Source organism: Myxocyprinus asiaticus, chromosome 48, assembly GCF_019703515.2.
Source record: "Myxocyprinus asiaticus isolate MX2 ecotype Aquarium Trade chromosome 48, UBuf_Myxa_2, whole genome shotgun sequence".
Classification (NCBI taxonomy): Eukaryota; Metazoa; Chordata; class Actinopteri; order Cypriniformes; family Catostomidae; genus Myxocyprinus; species Myxocyprinus asiaticus.
This window is the reverse complement of record NC_059391.1, coordinates 2,126,799-2,148,119: the sequence shown is the minus strand read 5'-3', so window position 1 is coordinate 2,148,119 and position 21,321 is coordinate 2,126,799. Positions and strand designations below refer to the sequence as shown.

At 44.3% G+C, this 21,321-nt stretch overlaps 1 protein-coding gene across 1 annotated transcript in view; it reads left to right on the top strand.

Annotated features, from left to right (window-relative positions):
• The window catches only part of LOC127437229 (anoctamin-9), a 66,774-nt gene that overhangs the window by 5,499 nt on the left and 39,954 nt on the right, over nucleotides 1-21,321 (top strand). The window contains exons 4-15 of the mRNA XM_051692038.1: nucleotides 1,232-1,371; nucleotides 1,744-1,793; nucleotides 2,107-2,174; nucleotides 2,639-2,718; nucleotides 2,855-2,989; nucleotides 5,991-6,084; nucleotides 8,239-8,299; nucleotides 8,377-8,459; nucleotides 8,692-8,796; nucleotides 8,994-9,161; nucleotides 14,458-14,494; nucleotides 14,602-14,713. Of these exons, the coding sequence (XP_051547998.1) occupies nucleotides 1,232-1,371; nucleotides 1,744-1,793; nucleotides 2,107-2,174; nucleotides 2,639-2,718; nucleotides 2,855-2,989; nucleotides 5,991-6,084; nucleotides 8,239-8,299; nucleotides 8,377-8,459; nucleotides 8,692-8,796; nucleotides 8,994-9,161; nucleotides 14,458-14,494; nucleotides 14,602-14,713 (1,133 nt within the window). The remainder of the gene's footprint in view (nucleotides 1-1,231; nucleotides 1,372-1,743; nucleotides 1,794-2,106; nucleotides 2,175-2,638; nucleotides 2,719-2,854; nucleotides 2,990-5,990; nucleotides 6,085-8,238; nucleotides 8,300-8,376; nucleotides 8,460-8,691; nucleotides 8,797-8,993; nucleotides 9,162-14,457; nucleotides 14,495-14,601; nucleotides 14,714-21,321) is intronic.

Sequence of the window (21,321 nt, the reverse complement as noted above, 5' to 3'; positions counted from 1 at the left end):
TTAAGCACGGGGGTGGATCGATCATGCTTTGGGCTTGTAATGATGCCAGTGGCACAGGGGAACATTTCACTGGTAGAGGAAAGAATGGATTAAATTAAATACCAGCAAATTCTGGAAGCAAACATCACACATCTGTAAAAAAGCTGAAGATGAAAAGAGGATTGCTTCTACAACAGGATAATTATCCTAAACACACCTCAAAATCCACAATGGACTACCTCAAGAGGTGCAAGCTGAAGGTTTTGCCATGGCCCTCACAGTCCCCCGACCTAAACATCAGCAAAAATCTGTGGATAGACCTCAAAAGAGCAGTACATGCAAGACAGCCCAAGAATCTCACAGAACTAGAAGCCTTTTGCAAGGAAGAATGGGCGAAAATCCCCCAAACAAGAATTGAAAGACTCTTAGCTGGCTACAAAAAGCTTTTACAAGCTGTGATACTTGCCAGGGGGTGTTACTAAGTACTGACCATGCAGGGTGCCCAAACATTTGCTTTGGGCCCTTTTCCTTTTTTGTTATTTTGAAACTGTAAAAGATGAATATTAAAAATTAAAATCACTTAAAATATTAAAGAAATGTGTCATCTTTAACTTTAAGCCTTTTGGAAATCAGGCCATCTTTTGCTCACTTAGCTATTCACAGCAACAGAAATTTTGATCAGGGGTGCCCAAACTTTTGCATGCCACTGTACTTTGCAAAGGAGAAGCCATACATCAACACTGTCCAGAAGTGCCGCAGACTTCTCTGGGCTCAGTCTCATCTGAGATTGAAAGTAGAACAATAGAATCATGTTTTGTGATCTGACGAGACCACATTTCAAATAGTTTTTGGAAAAAAACTGCCGTCGTGTTTTCCGGGCCGAAGAGGAAAAGGACCATCCAAACCGTTATCAGCATCAGTGTCTGTCATGATATGGGGGTGTGTCAGTGCATAGGGCACCATTAATGAAGAAATTTTGGAGTAACATCCAGACGCCGTCTTTTCCAGAGACGTCCTGCATATTCCAGCAGGAGAATGCCCAAACCACATACTGCTCGGATTACAAGTGAATGGTAGCGTTAGAAGAAAGTGCAGGTGCTAGATTGGCCTGAATAATTTTGCATTGAATTACGCATTAATTTGTGCTGTTATACAGTATAAATAGTACAAGGTAATAAGCAAAGCACCAGACCCAGATGTCAGGTATGTTTGATTTGCTCTCATATTTGATGAAGTATGCTTCTTTTGACAGAAAATTAGAGATGAGGAAAAGGTGTTTTATTGCATCAGAGCACCAAAAGTGATTTTTGAGACATACAGGTATCTCCTAAAAGTGTCTGATGCCTGTAACTGGAGTTGTGAGCAGCAGGGTACGATACCTCAGTCTACCAGGTAACATTCAACAACAACACAGTCACAAAAAACATTACTGGAGATACCATCATAAAAACAGACCATCAGTTGAGTACAATCTGTGACTTGCATCTCTTTGTAGATTCCTGCCCATCAGTTAGCATTTCACATCACCGATTGATATTACAAATATTTTTTTTTCTTTTACGTAAACATTCTGTCTTCAGTTTCAGTTCAGTTTAACTTAAAAAAAAATTCAACATAAAATGAAAGCAGATAAACAAAATGAATGTGAATGGTATGAAAAATGCTCGCAAAGAGTCATTTTGATGGTGCACTGCGTAAAGTCACTATGAAGTTTTTGCATTATCATTCAGATGATCATTCATCTATTTTGTGGCTCTGTTTCAGGATTCGTATTGTTGATTTCATTCTGCATCACACAAGCATTGATTCAGAGGGTGAGTAACTACTCATTCACTGTATATATTATATATATATATATTTATACACAAAAAAAATGTATTCTTAAATAAATAATAATAAAACATTATGCCAAAATATAAATCTCTTTTTCAGAGAACTTCAGCCCTGTAATTGAGTTTTTGATTTTATAAGTTACATCAGCCAGACATTTTGAAAAAAAATTAAAAAAGATTTTAGTTCAAGAATTTAAAGCATGTCCATCACAGACAATTAGTATTTATTTAGATTTCAATTTATTTAGTAGTTATGCTTTAATCAATGAACCTCTTCTGTCAACCCCTCTGTTAGGTGTATCAGAGTATCTGCCAGATCTGATAAAGAAAAGTGTTTTTGAGACTCACTTCTGCTTACATGAGGTTTGATTTGCTGTTAATTTCCTCTCGCTCACAACCTTTCCGACAACACCTGTCAGATACAGTCCGCACTGCACAGCCATTATATGCAAATGTGTTGATAAGGAAGTCAGAGTATATCCTAGGATGATTATTATGTTTTACATGTACCAACGTTCAGTTTAAATGCAGCTTTAAGGTAAACATGGATAGTTATCTGACATTTCGGTTGTCTGTTGAAACTTTACATATCGGCGGTAGTTGATTTGTAGACTTAGTGTTTTTTTCCAAAAGTTTTTTTTTTTTTCACTTGTTTTATATATTAGATGTTTTATATTTCCTACCACAATGCTATAAAATCTCGTGTAATCACTCGAGATGAAAGTGAGATGAAATGAGAGTCTGTGTTTTTTTTTGTGTGTGTTTTTTTGTAGTTATGTTAACATCTGTAAAAGTTGCCTTGGTCTTTTGTCCACTTCAATTTGTAGAAAAAGGAGCAGAAAGAACTGAAAAATAGTTGGGCTCGATGGTCTGCTTGTTTCCGTGGCCAACCAATAACTAACGTCAGGTTGTCTTTCCTTTTATTTTTTATTTTTTGTATTACCCACATTTATATTCATTTTATTTCCAATCAGTTATAAATGGAAAGTATCTTTAAAGGATGCATACTCAGACATTAATGTATTAATTGTATATGTTGTCAGGAACTATCTTGGTGAGAAGGTGGCACTCTACTTCCTGTGGCTGGGCTGGTACACATTTCTATTGATTCCTGCTGCTATAATTGGTCTCATAGTTTTCCTGTATGGCCTGGCCTTCTTCAGTACTAGTCCTCTCATGTGAGTAACCTAAATAAAATAAAGACACAAAGGGGCAATTTTTAATGCAAAAATTTTGCCACAACAGTCTTAACAGCTATAAACATGAATGTTGCTGCGATAAAGCTAACTGACTTTACACGCACCCCGGTATATCACCATAAACATCTCTCATTCAGAAGTAACAAATGTTTTTGTGTTTTCTGGTCTGATTTAGTCACAGTATTATAAAACGTCTGTGATGATCCCATCTGTATGAATGTAGGAGCTTCTTTTAACTCCTGAAGGTTTTTGTCGCATCTCACAGCGCAGCACAATGAATGTATATGGAATACTGGTCACAAACATGGCGGCGTGGTCATACAGTGACATCACATGAAACAGGTCAATACACTCTATACTCATAGAACAAATTAAACAAACTCTGGAAACAACCTGGAAGAAATAAGGAACTAAGACAAAAAAAGAACAGAGAAATTAAACTTCAAAATAAGAGTCTAGCCTCCTAGCGAACTCTACTGGCCGCAAGGGGAAAGTCCCTTACATGAAGGTAACAATCTGATTAAAATAAAGTTGCAATGATATATGTCTTTGCATTGGGTGTTCAAAACATGCACATACTGTATGAGACAGCAATGCCCTGCACCCTCCACAGTACACACTTTAAGTGTTCTGCCCTTTGAAATGGCTCGGCACTCAGGCAGTGGTTCCCAAACTTTTTCAGTGTGAGCCCCTTCTTGTCTATGTTATAACCCTTTATGGCTCACGACCAGGGAAATGCATGACAAAAATAATCTCAAATTTGCTATTTTAATTAAATCACAAACCTATCATTAACCAAATGAAAGTGTACAACATGTAACGTCAATTTAAAAGAAAAGTGAGACTGTGTTTCCTTGCAAAGCTTGTCAATTCTGGGTGTTATTTGTGACAGACAGACCCTCAAGTCAATCTCCACATTAAGTTGTGCTTTTTTTATTGCAATCATGGTTGAGAAAGATGTCTTACAAAGGTATGTGGTTGGGAAAGCCAACACTACTCTCATGAAAAAAAATAAGCAAAAGCACGCACATCAAATGTCGGAAGTTCTCAGTGTAGGTGCTCAACCAAAAAAGGGGGAAATAGCTTCTAGGGAGAAATTCGGCACACCACAGCTCCAAAAATAGAAATATAATATAATCCCACCTTGATGACATTTAGGGTTGCCACCCATCCCACAAAATACAGGATCGTCCCGTATTGAAAGATGAAATGATGTTTCCCGTATCGAATCAATACGGGATGCGATTGATGTAACAATGTTGTCACAGTACTAACGTTGAAGATTGTTTATTTAACCTTGATATTTCTTGGAAATTTTGCCTACAGTGGGTAAGGGACCGTCTGAAAAGTCCACACATTGTGCCAAAATGTACAAAAATGTTTGCCATACACTATTGGTCGGAAAAATACCGTGCCAAATAAGTTTTGCATTCTATCAAAAAGTCATGCAGTTTATGTTTCAATTTGAACACTCGCTCCAGAACTTTACCATGTCAGAGCCAGCCTTTCATGCGCCAGCCCCATCTCCATGCCTAGTTTTGCGAAGAGATGTGATTTCAGTGGTCTTATAAAGTTCACTGCTGCTACTACTGCTACCAACACATGCAGGTCAGGTGCCATAGATTTCGATGCAAGTGCTTGGCAGTGAAGCATGCAATGTGTGACTACAATGTTTGTATTTACAGCTTGAATTCAGCTGTCGACTCCACTCTTGTAGCCAGTCATTGCTGCCAGTGCAAACAGACACATCTATCCCAGCTCAAATTTTCTCCCACCATAAACATGTCCAACATTTTGAAAATGTCCTCACCTGTAGCTCTTCCCTTGAGTTCTTTGAAAAAGAAAACATCCACCAAAAAATGTTCATCCCATGCGTATCGAACATAAACTAACAACTGCGCAGCACTGCTGCTAACGTCAATGCATTCATCAAGCTGTAGCGTGAACTGTTCACATGATCTCAGTTTTTTAGCCAATTGAGATTTCACGTCCAAAGACAGGTCCTTGATCTGTCTGCCTACCTTACCGTTGGACATTGGTAAGGATTTGATCTTCTTTGCAGCCTCCTACCCGACCATCACTCTGCACATATCCACTGCTGCTGGAAGTAGTAATTCCTCCCCAATGGTGTGTGTCTTTTGATATTTCACCACACACAGGGCTGCAAGATAAGATGCTGCACTTTTCTGGGATTGCGATTATATTTGTCAGTCGTTCCTTTTGCTTTAAATATTCTTCTTTCTTTTACTGGAAAAAATACTCACTTTTATTTGCGTGCTCTGGATGATTTGTCATGAGAAGTGGTTTGAGTTTGCATGGTTTCAGCACTTCATGAGATAAAATCTTTAAGCTCAATGTGCACTGTGGTGTACCGTCACTATATTCCATAAAACCATATTTCTTGTACGTTTCATTGTATTGTCACAATGTAGATTTTTCCACACTTGGCTTCTCTGTTTAATTTTTTTCAGAGAGACTACGTCTTCTATCCAAAAACTTCTCCGTCTTAGCTGTCAAATGTTATGTCTGTTTAGCTAGCAATGTATTTATTGATGTCTCTGTTTGATGATGTTACAGCTTAGTTTGCTGGGTAGCAGTGAAATGCTATCTTTTAACAAATTTGATTTTATTAATATTTCCCATTTTTACACCACATTATTTTACACCATAGATCAGTGTTGACAAACCCGATTTATATACATGTATAATTAATTAGCTAATTAAAAATCATGTTCCAGAATTTTTCTGCAGGCCCCCTAGTGCCACCTTGTGGCCCACCAGGGGTCCACTGCCCCCGGTTTGAGAACCACTGTATTAGGGTACAGTGATGCTCACTTTTGAATGGAATTTTCCCTCAGCATTTCCAGACACTGATTAAACTGGTAGATAGCTAGATGAATGTTCTCTAAATGGCTGTCTTAACGGCATATGTATGTGTGTGTGTGTGTGTGTGTGTGTGTGTGTGTGTGTGTGAGTGCAGACAGGAGGTGTGCCAATCAGACATTATCATGTGCCCTCTGTGCGATAACAGATGCAAAGTGTGGGAGCTGTCTGACACCTGCATGTATGCAAAGGTATTGTGCTTGTTTATTCAGTTAAAAGAATGTATTAAGTTGAATACACACCACAGATGCTGTCGATTACCACAGAAAATAACATATCCCTCAATTTGTATAAACAAACAAAAATATAGCTGCAAATAGTCTTGTCACGATATTAAAACTTTAGTAATCGGTACCGATACCAGTACCAATTCTAATCATATTAATATTTATTATTATTATTATTACTACAGTGAATATTACATTTTACTTTTCAGTTGTAATATATTTCTATTGCAATTCAATTTAAGGTGTCTAGCTTTTATTTTGACGTGAGCTTTTATTTTGAAGTGTTTTGACAGAAGCTTTACTTGTCTGGATAAAAGGCTATATGGCCCGGTGTGATCATTAAAGCACAGATGCTGTGATTTTATTATATAATATCTAGTTTGCATGTGCTGCGTGCTTCACACTGGATAAGTGCTCTGCTCTGTGATCTCATACAACACACAGCGCACATGATTCAGTGGAGTTTGTAGTTATGAGCTGTCATGCAAACTAAGATTGCAGTCTTATGCCGTTTAACAGTCACACTAGGACTTATCACAATTTTAATTTTATTACTTGTGCATTTACTGTATTTTTTCCTCAAAAAATGTCAAATTTGTGTGTGAGCATTTGGAAGCAGTCATGTCAGGCAGCGTGCAGGTATTGAATTGAATCGGTGCTCTGTACTACCGGTACAGCAAAAAAACTGGTATCGTGATTTGTGACATCTTTTTCTTTTAGTTCCTTACTGGTACGGAAGTACCGGTACTTTTGACATCACTTGCTGCAAGCAGCAATTACTCTTTTGGGATCCAAACACGATAACACCTATAGCCCTTAAGTTCACAAAATTATTAATATTCTTAAACAATAAGTGTTGTTATTTTATGTAAATTTGTTAATAATTCATTTACTTTGGGGGCCTGGGTAGCTCAGCGAGTAAAGACGCTGACTACCACCCCTGGAGTCGCAAGTTCGAATCCACGGCATGCTGATTGACTCCAGTCAGGTCTCCTAAGCAACCAAATTGGCCCAGTTGCTAGGGAGGGTAGAGTCACATGGGGTAAACTCCTCGTGGTCGCTGTAATGTGGGGCGCGTGGTGAGTTTTGCGTGGATGCCGCGGAGAATAGCGTGAAGCCTCCACACGCGCTATGTCTCCGTGGTAACGCACGCAGCAAGCCACATGATAAGATGCACAGATTGACGGTCTCAGACGTGGAGGCAACTGAGATTGAGGCGAGTCACTACGCCACCACGAGGACTTAGAGCACATTGGGAATTGGGCATTCCAAATTGGGGAGAAAAAGGGGAAAGAAAAAAAAAACAATTCATGTACTTTAAGTTGCTACATTTCTTGTTGTTCAATTTTATAGTGCCAACTTTTTTCCAAACGGGATTTGCTTCAAACCCGTTAAGTTGACCCTCCAAATTTTGTTACAATTGACCATTTTTAACTTTCTCTTATAGCAGTTGAAAGCTGAAATACCACGCACAAAGGTTTAACTCCAAGTTTAAGTGCAACTGTTTAGGGAATTCGCACCATTTGTCTCTGTGGTGCTATAAAAATTGCTATGTTTCTTTGAGCGGCCCGTCCAGCCCGTCACCAGGGCAACATTAACATACAGGGCATTATGTCGACATTCGCGGGAGAACCTGCATGTAAACGCATTCAGCGGGAGAAGGTGATTTAAACAAGAAGCAACAGTGAATGCTGTCTGTGTAGCACATGGTCATTGAGTAATAACATCCCACCTTAGAGTGACTTATTCCATTCAGGAATTATATCTGTTTTAGTAATGGGCTACACCCTACAATCTTTATTGACCTGAGCTGTCCACACATAGTGCTTGGACCTCTAATAATCCTGACAAAAAAAGGGTTCCCATTATTACTTCTTGTTTGGACTCCTAAAAACATGTTACTAAAATCCACTTATCCACTCATGTTTTTTTACAAACTAAGGAACAAGTTGTATATAGAGCTTCAGGTGTATTTAACTCAGAACATTCCTTTAACTGTCCACTGACAAATCACTTTTTGTTTTATGTATATACTCACACAGATGCAACATATCAATCATAAAGGGCACTCAAGGTAAAGATAATGTAATGTACTAGTGCTAATGTCTTTATGTGCAGGTGAGCCTTCTGTTCGACAATGAGGGCACAGTGGCATTCGCCATGTTCATGGCCGTGTGGGGTGAGTTCAACCACTCTAATCCTCATTTCAGTTGGAATGAGTCGATGTTGTAACAGACTTTGATGTCTTCTTTCCAGCCACTGTGTTTCTGGAGTTCTGGAAGCGTCACAGATCATCTTTCGTATCTGCATGGAAGGTCATTGACTGGTGTGAGGAGGAGGTAACATCAATTGTTAGAGCATTGTGCAGACTCGCATATATAAATCATATGGCTTTTTAGGAGAGCCTGGACTATAGATTTTTGATTTTCAACAATAAAATGGGGGGAAAATGCCATACACTTTCATTGATGACGGGGCCCGAGACAAATATTCATGAGACCAGAATATCACCACTGACATTTTCTTCAGAAAATATACAAATCTAGTTGTGTATGTGTTTGGATCATGCAGGAGGAGTTGATTCTGGAAATTGTCAATAACAAACACTGTGAACCCAAGATGCACAAACACTCTTATCTTCGCTCAACTCTAGTGCTGGTTTTAGTCACACTCATGGTAAGAATCTCATATTGATTTTGCAAAGACCCATTTCCTCATATACATTATGCCTCTTTTTCACTATCAGGTCCAGCATTAGAACCTGCACCATTTCATTGGAAAAGGGCTAATATAGATAAAGATCATATTCATATTCATCATATTTGTCTATATAACTGTGCTGTGATCTGTGCTCTGTTGTATTGTGTTAACAGTTGATGGCCATCATTGGTTTGACTCTTGCATTGGTGGTGTTCAGAGTGATTGCAACTGTACAGTTGGCTGAAAACAGTTCTTGGCCTTTTATTAAAGAGAACTCACACACAGTTGCCCTGATGCTTGGAGCTGTGTTTCACTATATCACCATTACCATCATGACTCGGGTAAGACTCCATAAAAACTCCCACTGTTTGTTCAAGGCTTGAATAAGGCCACATCCACAATATGTTTTCGGTTGACGTATGTGGTACTAGAGAGCCTTTTTTAAAGTCTCCATTTTCAGTGGAGGAAAAAGTATTTCCAGTGAGGATGAGAAGTGTAAATGTAGCAAAATGAATGTGTTTTCATTCGAAAATGTATTTGTGTATATGTGGCCTTAGTCATTTGGTTTTAAAGGAGTGATCCGGGTTCAGTACAACTTGGATAGTTGAACCACAAATGAAATCCTGTTAAGCTCTAACAACAGAATCTGTGGCATGCTGTCACTTAACACAGAAACAATATCGACTCGTTCCTCAGTTTGTAAAAACAAACAAAAATCATGGTCTGGTTGGTTCTGAGTGCTGGATTGTGGAGAATGAAGTACACTTCCATGATCTGGTATACTTTACTGGAACTGTACAGCATCACTCCTCCACTGTGACCCAGACACCTGAAGAGACTTTTTAAGGACACTTGAACACACCACGTCTTTATATATGCCCAGTTATAATGCTCTTCTCCATCATTTGATGAATTACTGCTGCCATGATTGCTACACCATATACACACCAATCACTTTTAAATAAAATTCTGTTGACTGTTTTGAAACGCAGACCAATATAGAGCAACATTAATTACAGTATGAAAATAGCACTGAGTTTTGTGAATAAGGCGCAATTGATAATTACCTTAATTTACATAGAATGAAGTCATGTTTGTACAGAACAGAATGACAAACTCTTTATTTTAATATACAAGGCACATCACTATTTCAGCACATTTAGCACTTGGTTAAACCAGTTTGCGGGTACTTCATGAATAAGCAGGTGCTTTTTTGCACTGCAATACAGCGCCCACAAGTGCCACAACTATGTAATGAATTCACCCCACAAAACTATAACCACAGGACTTAAACATTATACATGTTTACATGAGATTAGTATGATCAAACAACACACTAATCTTGTGCAAAGTTAAAATCTTTTAACTCTTGTCATGACTGTAAAGCTGGTAAACACTTTTGTACATGACACAAAATAATCAGAATCAGCTTTATTGGCACGTATGCTTACACATACAAGGAATTTGTCTTGGTGACAGGAGCTTCCAGTGCACAACAATACAATACAGCAACAAGACAGAGATAATAATAAAATATAATTAAAAAATAGATAAAAACTGAATAAAATAAAAATTGAATAGAAAATAAAGTATATATAGAATACACACACATATATATATATATATATATACATACATACATACACACACACACACACAAACACACACACACACACACACACACACACATGTATATACATACACACACACAAATACACATACGTAGTGCAAATTTAAATACAAATCTGTTATATACAATGCAAGGGAATGTAATGGCAGAAGGTAGGATGTGTTGGATAAATATAAAAAGACTAAACTGTGAATTGCACATAATTATTGCTCAATGGGGCAGTTTTAACTGTTCATGAGATGGATAGCCTGAGGGAAAAAACTGTTCCTGTGCCTGACAGTTCTGGTGCTCAGATCTCTGAAGCGTCGGCCAGAAGGCAACAGTTCAAAAAGTTAGTGGGCAGGGTGAGTGGGGTCCAGAGTGATTTTTCCAGCTTTTTTCCTCACTCTGGAAGTGTACATTTCTTGAAGGGAGGGCAGGGGGCAACCAGTAATCCTCTCAGCAGTCCGAACTATCCATTGTAGTCTTCTGATATCCAATTTCGTAGCTGAAACAAACCAGACAGTTATTGAAGTGCAGAGGACAGACTCAATGACTGTTGAGTAGAACTGTATCAGCAGCTCCTGTGGCAGGTTGAACTTCCTCAACTGGCGAAGGATGTACAACCTCTGCTGGGCCTTTTTCACAATGGAGTCAATGTGGGTCTCCCACTTCAGGTCCTGTGAGATGGTAGTGCCCAGGAACCTGAATGACTCCACTGCTGCCACAGTGCTGTTTACAATGGTGAGGGGGTCAGTGTTGGGGTGTTCCTCCTAAAGTCCACAATCATCTCCACCATTTGGAGCGTGTTCAGCTCCAGGTTGTTTTGACTGCACCAGACAGCCAGCTGTTTAACCTCCCTTCTGTATGCAGACTCATCGTCTGCAAACTTCAGGAGCTTGACAGAGGGGTCCTTGGCAATGCAGTCATTTGTGTACAGGGAGAAGAGTAGTGGGGAGAGCACACATCCCTGGGGAGCACAAGTGCTGATAGTACAGGTGCTGGAAGTGAATTTCCCCTGTCTCTCAAGCTGCTAAGAAAGCTGGTAATCCACTGACAGATAAACATGGGAACAAAGAGTTGGTGTAATTTAGTCTGGACAACAGCTGGGATGATGGTGTTGAAAGCTGAACTGAAGTCCACAAAAAGAACAAAAACCTCTAGAAAGGTTCCAGTGATGTCCTTCAGGTGGGCCAACACCAGTCTCTCAAATGATTTCATGACCACAGACGTCAGGGCGAGGGGTCTGTAGTCATTAAGTCCTGTATTTTTGGTTTCTGTGGGACAGGAATGATGATTGAGCATTTGAAGCAGCATGGAACTTTACACTGCTCCAGTGATCTATTGAAGATCAGCGTGAAGATGGGGCCAGCTGGTTAGCACAGGATCTATGACACGTGGGTGGAACACCATCTGGGCCCTGTGCTTTCTTTGTCTTTTGTTTTCGGAAGACATGGCACACCTCTTCACAGATCTTAAGTGCAGGATGAGTAGCAGGAGGGGGGAGAAGGGGAGTTGCAGGTGGTGTTGGTGTTTGTGTGAAGTGAAGGTCAGAGCTGGTGTGGGGTGTGAGACTGGGCATTTCAAATCTACAGTAGAACACATTCAAGTCGTCAGCCAGCTGTTGGTTCCCTACAGTGTTGGGGAAGGTCTCTTGAAGTTAATGATGTCTTTCAGGCCACTCCACACTGATGCAGAGTCGTTAGCTGAAAACTTGTTTTTCAGCTTCTCAGAGTATCTTCTTTTAGCCACTCCGATATAAGAGAAGGACTTTTTACACAGAGAAAAATCCACCTGAAGGAATTAGGTCTGTAAGGCAGAGCCAGATGTTCATCCACATAGAAAAGTAAACCCACTGCCAAAAGGATAATTCACTTTTTGTGAGAAAATTTTTATATTTAGCACAAAAATTTAAGTTGCATATTTTTGTGTTTAAGCCTTCAAGTTCAGTTGCAAAAAAGCTTCCATTGTAAGTGCTTTACTGTAAACTCAATTTTTGTTTGTCTTTAAAAACTGAAGGTTTTGAAATAATGCCGTTAATCGAGAGATGCAGTCCATGAATCTTAAAGGAATAGTTCACCCAAAAATGAAAATTTGCTGATAATTTACTCACCCTCAGGCCATCCAATATGTATCTGAGTTTCTTTCTTACGATGAACAGGCAGGAGTCAAAACACATGGAAAACAGTAATGGTAAATAACGCTCAAAATTGCAGACTAGGCAGAACAAGACTTCGCACTGAATGTGTGTAAACAGGGAACTTAAATAGACAGAGATAATGTGAAACAGGTGGGTGAGTAATCAGTCTGAGCAGAGGGTTATAGGAAATGTAGTTCGTGAAGGAAGGGTTAATACTCTGGAGATAGCGACCTCTGGCGGCGTTCAGGAGAGATAGCAGGCACTGCCGGTATGACACAATACACTTATACAAATACAAATCTACAGCAAAGACAATTAAACTTTTGTACAGCGTTCCTTCTCTTGTAAACAACGATGTGCTTCCTGCCTCCTCCTCCACGTGACACATGACCTTACCAACGAGCTTACGTCATCCCTCTCATGAGCGCACGTCACAGAGATGTACGGAAGTGAATGTTTGTAGTTAAAAAGTATATACGTTTTGTTTTGTTTCTAAAAATAATCAATCGTTTGGGTTCAGAAGAACTTTATTTGTCGACTGGAGTTTGGACTGACATTCACTTGCATTGTTTAAAGGAGGAGGCCTGAAATGAAATCCTAAAAATCTTAATTTGATGAAGAAAGAAACTCAGATACATCTTGGATGGCAAGATTATCAGCAAATTTTCATTTTTGGGTTAACTATTCCTTTAAAGGAATGTTCCGGGTTCAATACAAGTTGAAAGCATTTGTGGCATAATGTTAATTACCACAAAAATTTATTTCGACTTGTTCCTCCTTTTCTTTTAAAAAAGAAAGCAAAAATCTGGGTTACAGTGAGTCACTTACAATTGAAGAGAATGTGGCCAATCCGCAAACATTAAAATACTCACTGTTTCAAAAGTATAGCCACAAGACAGAAATGATATGCAAGTAAACATGATTTTAGTGCGATAAAATCACTTACTAACCTTTTCTGGGTAAAGTTATCCACAGTTTTCCTGAGCAACCACTGGGCGGCACCATGTTGATTCTAATTGCCTGTTTTGTATTTCTGGTCTCGAGATGCCAAGTAAAAACCAGCGATCCAGAGGAGAACAACAAATATTTAAGTGTTACTTGGAGTAAAAATGAATTTCAGGCTCAACTTGTGCAGTTGTTGGCTGTCATAACAACTCAAAGTAGTTAATGATATCAACATAACAAACCTCGGACCATCACTTCATGACATCTACACACTCAGGTGAGGCACTGTCTATAAAAAACGGTCATCTCGACTCTGTGAAGTATCGGTATGTTTTTTGACAATTTTTACATATTTAATAGCTTAAACATTACATTATCCGCTAAGAATATATGCCGATGCAAGTGAAAACACTGGAGACGGAAATTGAAAATAGTTGAATCGTGGAACGCTTCCGCATTCAGGAAAAAGGTGGATAGCCAATTTTACAACTTTGTCACCATGGTGATGTTATGTCAACAAACCCTAAAGTGACTGTAAAAATGACAATTTAAACAACTTTACAGCTCAAATAATACACGAGTTTTAACAGAAGAATTAGTATAAGTGCTTTTATAAAATTATAAGCTTCACATTTCTGCCTTTAAACCCTCCAAAAATTGGCCACATTCACTTTCATTGTAAGTGCCTCACTGTAACTTCAATTTTTCCTGTTTTAAAGAAAAGGAGGGATGAGTCAAAATTAACTTTTGTGGTAGTCAAATTTATGCCACAAATGCTGTTGATTGAGCTTAACTTGTATTGAACCCAGAACATTCCTTTAACTTCTGTTGAACATAGAACAACAATTAACCAAATATTTCCAAATCTTTTAAAGCAGTAGTAATTCTGGAGGTTTGTGTCTTGATAAAAACAAGTATAACTATGTGTGTTTATCTGATGCAGGTAAATTGTGAAGTAGCCATGAAGCTCAGTAAAATAGGTCAGTGGAGCAGGGTTTGTCGATGTAATTATTAGACATTTTGTTTGAACAACATTTGTTCATTATATGAAACAATTCTCAAGACTATGCAAAATTTTTGTTCTCAGAGAATAAGTTGTCCCATGCTGACACTGAACGGAGCTTCACAGTGAAGATGTTTATATTCCAATTCTTCACACTCTTCTCCTCTCTCATCTACACAGCGTTCTTTCTGGGAAGGTAGTGTATACACACAATTACTTCGTAGCTATTTCTTTCAGTATAATATTTTAACAGTGATGCTACATTGAGTGGCTTGTAACCCTGTGCTAGTATCACAAATGTTGTAGGTTCAGACCCCAGAAGCATTCACTAACGTCATGGTTACTGGTGTAACCTCCGTTCCCTGATGGAGGGAACGAGACGTTGGTGTCGATGTAGTGACACTAGGGGTCCCTATACAAAATGCCACAAGGCTGAACTGTGTTACATGAACTGGCAGTGTGTGGTGGGCAGACTTGCTGTGTGCCTCATAGCCAGCACACCAGGTCGACACGTAACCTCCCCCAACACAGTTATGAGTGTCGAACGGCCCTTTTTGGGGACAAGTCGACTACCCAAAGATAGAGACGGGCTTAACCCAGTCGTGGCCTCTTTTCCCCTTCTCTTTTTCCACTCCCTAAAAAAAGAAGGGGGATTATCCGACTGGGCCGCCAGGTCTAGTCGGGGGGTGTCCCTCCCAAGGGGAGGACACCACGGAGACCACACCTCACCCCAGGGGGGGGGGGATATTTAAGTGGAAAATACGTCACATGGTCTTTCCAACCATGTGGAGAGCCTTCAAGGTAGATCCTGCCCAATGGGGGAGGAAGTACTACAAAATGGAGACTGGGGCAGAGGGGCTCTGCCCAAGGAAGACGCAGTTTGCCAGCAGGGAAACGAATTAGCAGAAGATATAGATCGCATGGGGTTAGCCTTACAGGGAACCGCCACATGCGGAGCACCTACCCCAGAACCGGGCTCTTAGTTAGCGCGTGTACTGGGCCGGCAGTGAGTCTCTCCGAAAACTCGACTGCCACAGGGCTCGGAGGAAGTCAACCAGGGAACAACTTTTGTGAACACTACTGGGAATTAACAGCGCACGTCTTCAGCTCAAAAGGAGGTGGAAGGCGCTATGTGCAAGCGATACACCCGGCCGGCTATCCCGGGCTTATCCGCTTAGGTTGCGTGCCACTACCTGGGATGAAACCGGTTCCACCCGGAGGTTGTAGAACCTTGCAAAGGTGTTGGGTGTTGCCCAGCCCGCTGCTCTACAAATGTCTGTTAGAGAGGCACCTCTGGCCAGGGCCCAAGAAGCCGCTACACCACGGGTAGAATGGGCTCGTAGCCCTACCGGGGGCGGCATGTCTTGGGCGAGATATGCCATAAACAAGCCAGTGGGCGATCCTCTGCTTGGAGACAGTGTTTCCTTTCCGCTGTGCACCAAAGCAGACAAAGAGCTGCTCAGAGAGTCTAAAGCTCTGCGTGCGATCCAAATAGATGCGCAAAGCGCGCACCGGACACAGCAACGCCAGGGCTGGGTCTGCCTCCTCCTGGGGCAGCGCTTGCAGGTTCACCACCTGGTCCCTAAAAGGAGTGGTGGGAACCTTGGGCACATAGCCCGGTCGGGGTCTCAGGATCACGTGAGAATAGCGCGGACCGAACTCCAGGCATGTTTCGCTGACAGAGAACGCTTGCAGGTCACCTACCCTCTTGATGGAAGTGAGCGCAGTCAGGAGGGCAGTCTTCAGGGAGAGTGCCTTAAGCTCGACTGACTGCAAAGGCTCAAAGGGGGCTCTCTGTAGGCCCTGAAGAACTACGGAGAGATCCCATGAGGGAACAAGGGGCGGTCTGGAGGGATTCAGCCTCCTAGCGCCTCTTAAGAACCTGATGACCAGGTCGTGCTTCCCTAAGGACTTACCGTCAACTGCGTCGTGGTGTGCTGCTATGGCAGCAACGTACACCTTCAAGGTGGAAGGGGACAGCCTCCCTTCCAATCTCTCCTGCAGGAAGGAAGGCACTGATCCGACTGCACATCTCTGGGGGTCTTCGTGTCGAGAAGAACACCACTTAGCGAACAGACGCCACTTCAAGGCATACAGGCGCCTCGTAGAGGGGGCCCTAGCCTGAGTGATCGTGTCTACCACCGTGGGTGGTAGGCCACCTAGGTCTTCCGCGTCCCGTCCAGGGACCAGACATGGAGATTCCAGAGGTCTGGGCGCGGGTGCCAGAGGGTGCCCCGTCCCTGAGAAAGAAGGTCCTTCCTCAGGGGAATTTGCCAGGGGGGAGCTGTCGCGAGGAGCGTGAGGTCCAAGAACCATGTCTGGGTGGGCCAGTAGGGTGCTACCAGGACGACCTGCTCCTCGTCCTCCCTGACCTTGCACAGAGTCTGTGCAAGTAGGCTCACTGGGGGAAACGTGTATTTACGAATGCCAGGGGTCCAGCTGTGTGCCAGCGCGTCTATGCTGAGGGGAGCCTCGGTGAGGGCGTACCAGAGCGGGCAGTGGGAGGATTCTTGGGAGGCGAACAGGTCCACCTGTGCCTGACCGAATCAACTCCAAATCAGCTGGACCACCTGGGGGTGGAGTCTCCACTCTCCCCTGCAGGAAACCTGCCGTGACAACGCGTCCGCTGTAACGTTGAGGTTGCCCGGGATATGAGTGGCTCGCAGTGACTTGAGGTGCTGCTGACTCCAGAGGAGGAGACGGCGGGCGAGTTGTGACATACAGCGGGAGCGCAGACTGCCCTGGCGGTTGACATATGCTACCGCTGCCGTGCTGTCTGTCCAAACTAGCACGTGCTTGCCCTGGATCAACAGCCGGAACCTCCGCAGGGCAAGCAGAATTGCCAGTAACTCGAGGCAGTTGATGTGCCAACGCAGCCGCGGACCCATCCAGAGGCCGGTGGCTGCGTGCCCGTTGCAAGCAGGACCCCAGCCCGTTTTGGAGGCGTCTGTCATGACCATGACGCGCCTGGAGACCAGTTCTAGGGGAACACCTGCTCGTAGAAACGAGAGGTCGGTCCAAGGGCTGAAAAGACGGTGACAGACCGATGTAATGGCCACGCGGTGTGTCCCATGGCGCCATGCCTGTCTCGGGATTTGAGTCTGGAGCCAGTGCTGAAGCGGCCTCATATGCATCAACCCGAGCGGGGTGGCCACTGCCGAGGATGCCATATGCCCCAGGAGCCTCTGAAAAAGTTTCAGTGGAACCGCTGTTTTCTGTTTGAACACCTTCAAACAGGTCAGCACCGACTGGGCTAGGCAATGCTCTGAACCGGGAGGAGCTTGCTCTTGGGAATCCCAGTTGACCCGAAGCCCTAGTCGGCTGAGGTGCGAGAGCACCAGGTCCCTGTGTGCACATAACACGTCTCGAGAGTGAGCTAAGATTAGCCAGTCATCGAGATTGAGAATGCGAATGCCCACCTGCAAGGGCAGCCTCTGCGATCTTCGTAAAGACTTTGTACTGATACGCCTGACCCTCGAATGCGGACCACAGGAAGGGTCTGTGTCGAGGAAGGATCGAGACGTGAAAGTACGCGTCCTTCAGGTCTACCGCCGCGAACCAATCTTGATACCGGACGCTCGCTAAAATGCGTCTTTGCATCAGCATCTTGAATGGGAGTCTGTGTAAAGCCCGGTTCAGTACTCGCAGGTCCAAGATTGGCCGCAACCCACCGCCTTTCTTTGGTACGATGAAGTAGGGGCTGTAAAACCCTTTCTTCATCTCGGCTGGAGGGACAGGTTCTATTGCGCCCTTCCGTAGGAGGGTAGCGATTTCCGCGCGCAGGATAACAGCGTTTTCGCCCTTGACGAAGGTCAAGTGAATACCGCTGAACCTGGGCAGGCGCCTGGCAAACTGAATCGCGTAGCCGAGTCGGACGGTCCGGATCAACCACCGCGATGGATTGGGAAGCGCATGCCATGGGTCCAAATTCCGTGCGAGGGCGACCAAGGGGACAACGTCGTCGGACGTACCGGCAGGTGGGGCCTCGTGGTGGGGTGGAGCGCGAGGTGCCACAGCATGTCGTGGCCGTGCTGAGTCTAGGGACATCGAAGCACTTACCTGGCTCCTTGTGACCACCCCCGGAACAGCCTGGGACGGGGGAGGAAGAGGCCTGTCCTCGCGACCCGTGGAGGCTGTCACATCGGGGGTGGATTTGTGCCACAGCTGGGCGCTCAGGGGCGGAAAGGGCACCGCTGGAGTGCCAATCCTGCAAGATAAAGCCCGTGGACAGTAGTCGTAGTGATGACCGTACACACCGGGTATGTGACCCAGGGAGGAAGGAAGCCGCTCTTTTGTTGAACTGTTGGGTACCGCAGCCACTTGGGCGTGCGGCGAAATCAAACAAAAAGGCAACAAAAGATTTTCCACCTGGCCCTCCACCGGGGGATGGAGTGGTCTTTCTACCAGCTCCAGGTGAGTGGGTTCCCTCGTCCCTGGGTCACATACCCGGACATCCATGGGTTCTTCAGTACCGGCTGCGAGACGGGTGGCGTCGGCTTCCTGCGGTGGGCTCCACGCCAGGGCCGGCTGGAGGGGCGGGATGCGGCGGAGCCGGTGCAGTCACCGCAGGGGGACGCCCTTGGCGACGAGCAGACATGGTGCGGGGTCTTGAGCCGTGCCGGATTGCCTCCGTCTGCTGCTTTACCGTCGAGAACTGCTGGGCAAAGTCCTCAACGGTGTCACCAAATAGGCCCGCCTGGGAAATGGGGGCAGCAAGGAACCGTATCTTGTCGGCCTCGCCCATCTCGACCAGGTTGCGCCACAGGTGGCGCTCCTGGACCACTAGTGTGGCCATCGTCCGCCCGAGAGACCGCGCCGTGACCTTCGTCGCCCCGGAGGGCGAGGTCGGTCGCCGAGCGCAGTTCCTGCATCAAATCTGGGGCGGAACTACCCTCGTGCAGTTCTTTCAGTGCCTTGGCTTGGTGGACCTGCAGGAGAGCCATGGCGTGCAGGGCAGAGGCGGCTTGTCCAGCAGCGCTGTAGGCCTTGGCCGTCAGGGACGACGTGAGCCTACAGGGCTTGGAGGGGAGCTTAGGGCGTCCATGCCAGGTGGCGGGCATAAGTGCACCGTGAGCGCCTTATCCACCGGGGGAATTGCCGTATAGCCCCTGGCCGCCCCGCCATCGAGGGTAGTGAGAGCGGGGGAACTGCGGAGTCGGGGTCGGGCAGTAAAAGGTGCCTCCCACGACTTCGTCATTTCCTCATGCACCTCCGGGAAGAATGACACTGGAGCGGGGCGCGGCTGGTCTGAGCGGCACCGCGAGCCCAGAAACCAATCGTCAAGCCGCGAGGGTTCAGGGGAGAGCGGAGGGTTCCACTCTAGCCCGACGCTCGCGGCCGCCCGGGAAAGCATGTCTGTCATTTCGGCATCGGCCTGTAACTGGGCGACCATCCCCGAAGGGGGAAGCCCAGCTGAGGCTTCTGCGTCCGACTGGACAAGCCTGCTCTCCGATGCTGCGCTCGAGAGCTCATCATCTTCGCGGGCCTCGAACAAGAAGCCAGACTCGCCGTGCGACGAGCCGGCGAACTCATCCGGAAGCGCGATTGGGGCAGACGAGCGTGCTCGGGAATGGGAGGTCCGCGGGGGGATACCCGGCGGAGGCGATCACATTGAGGTCCCCAAATCGCCCCCAGCGCCAGCTGCGCTGACCTCAAACCCGTAGGTAGGAGGACCAAGGCGGGGAGCCGCTGGGGTGGCTTGCTTCCTTACGAAAGCAAGCCGCGACCGCAACATTGCCATGGTCATGTTCTTGCAGTGAGAACATGAACCATTCATAAACGCTGCCTCCGTGTGGGTCGCGCCCCGACACGAAAGACAGCGATCATGACCATCCGAAGTTGAGAGAAAACGACCGCAACCAGGAATAACACACGAACGGAAAGGCATCTTTAGAAAGACGCGTCTTTAAAAAGACGTTCCGTGTGTGCGCTCTTTTAGAGAAATATACTCTTTTAGAGGGGAAAAACGCTCTTTTAGAAAATATACTCTCTAGTTTCTCTGCCGAAGCGCCCAGGGGCGTTCTCTGCAGTGCACCAGTGCAGAGGAGGGAGAAGCCGCTGAAATGTGCCGTCAGATCCAGCAGAGGTGAATGAACAGTGCTATTCAGCTCAATGAGCATGACCGTTCGGCTCCGAAGAGAAAATCTGAATGAGTGGTTGCATACCAGCTCCTTTTATACCCGTATGTTCGGGGGAGTGGCATGCAAATACCACTCGCCAATTTTCATTGACCTTTTATCAAAGACCAGAGGTGTCTCGGGCTCCTAAGAGTGACCCCTAGTGTCACTACATCGACACCAACGTCGAGTGAGTGACAGATAGGGAACTACTGACAATGTACACCCCGAGCAAGAGTATTAATGTGCTTTCACACTAGCACTTTTGGTGTCAAACTAGCAGTTTTTTTAGCCATATTTTCCAGAATATAAGTCATGTTTTTTTTTTCATCCTCTGAAAGGTCCTGTGGTCTAATAGTCCGAAGCGACTTATTTACATAATTTAGACATATTTGATGTCGGCCGGTCAAATACACTGCACACCAAAACATATATGCTTACACACAAACAGATGAAAACATAATTAATAGAGATGGTAGTAGCATTTTAAAGAAGCCTACACAAAGTATTCTGACTTTACAAAGTACTTTATGCAGCAAGTTTAAATATTTTGTCCATCATAACATTATTGTTCTAATAAACTCTAGACCGCTGACAAACGCAACTCTTCATATGCCCACAAAATTATGCTTCACATTCATAGAAAAACATTCAGTCAGTGAACCGGATAGTTAGTGCATAGCAAAGA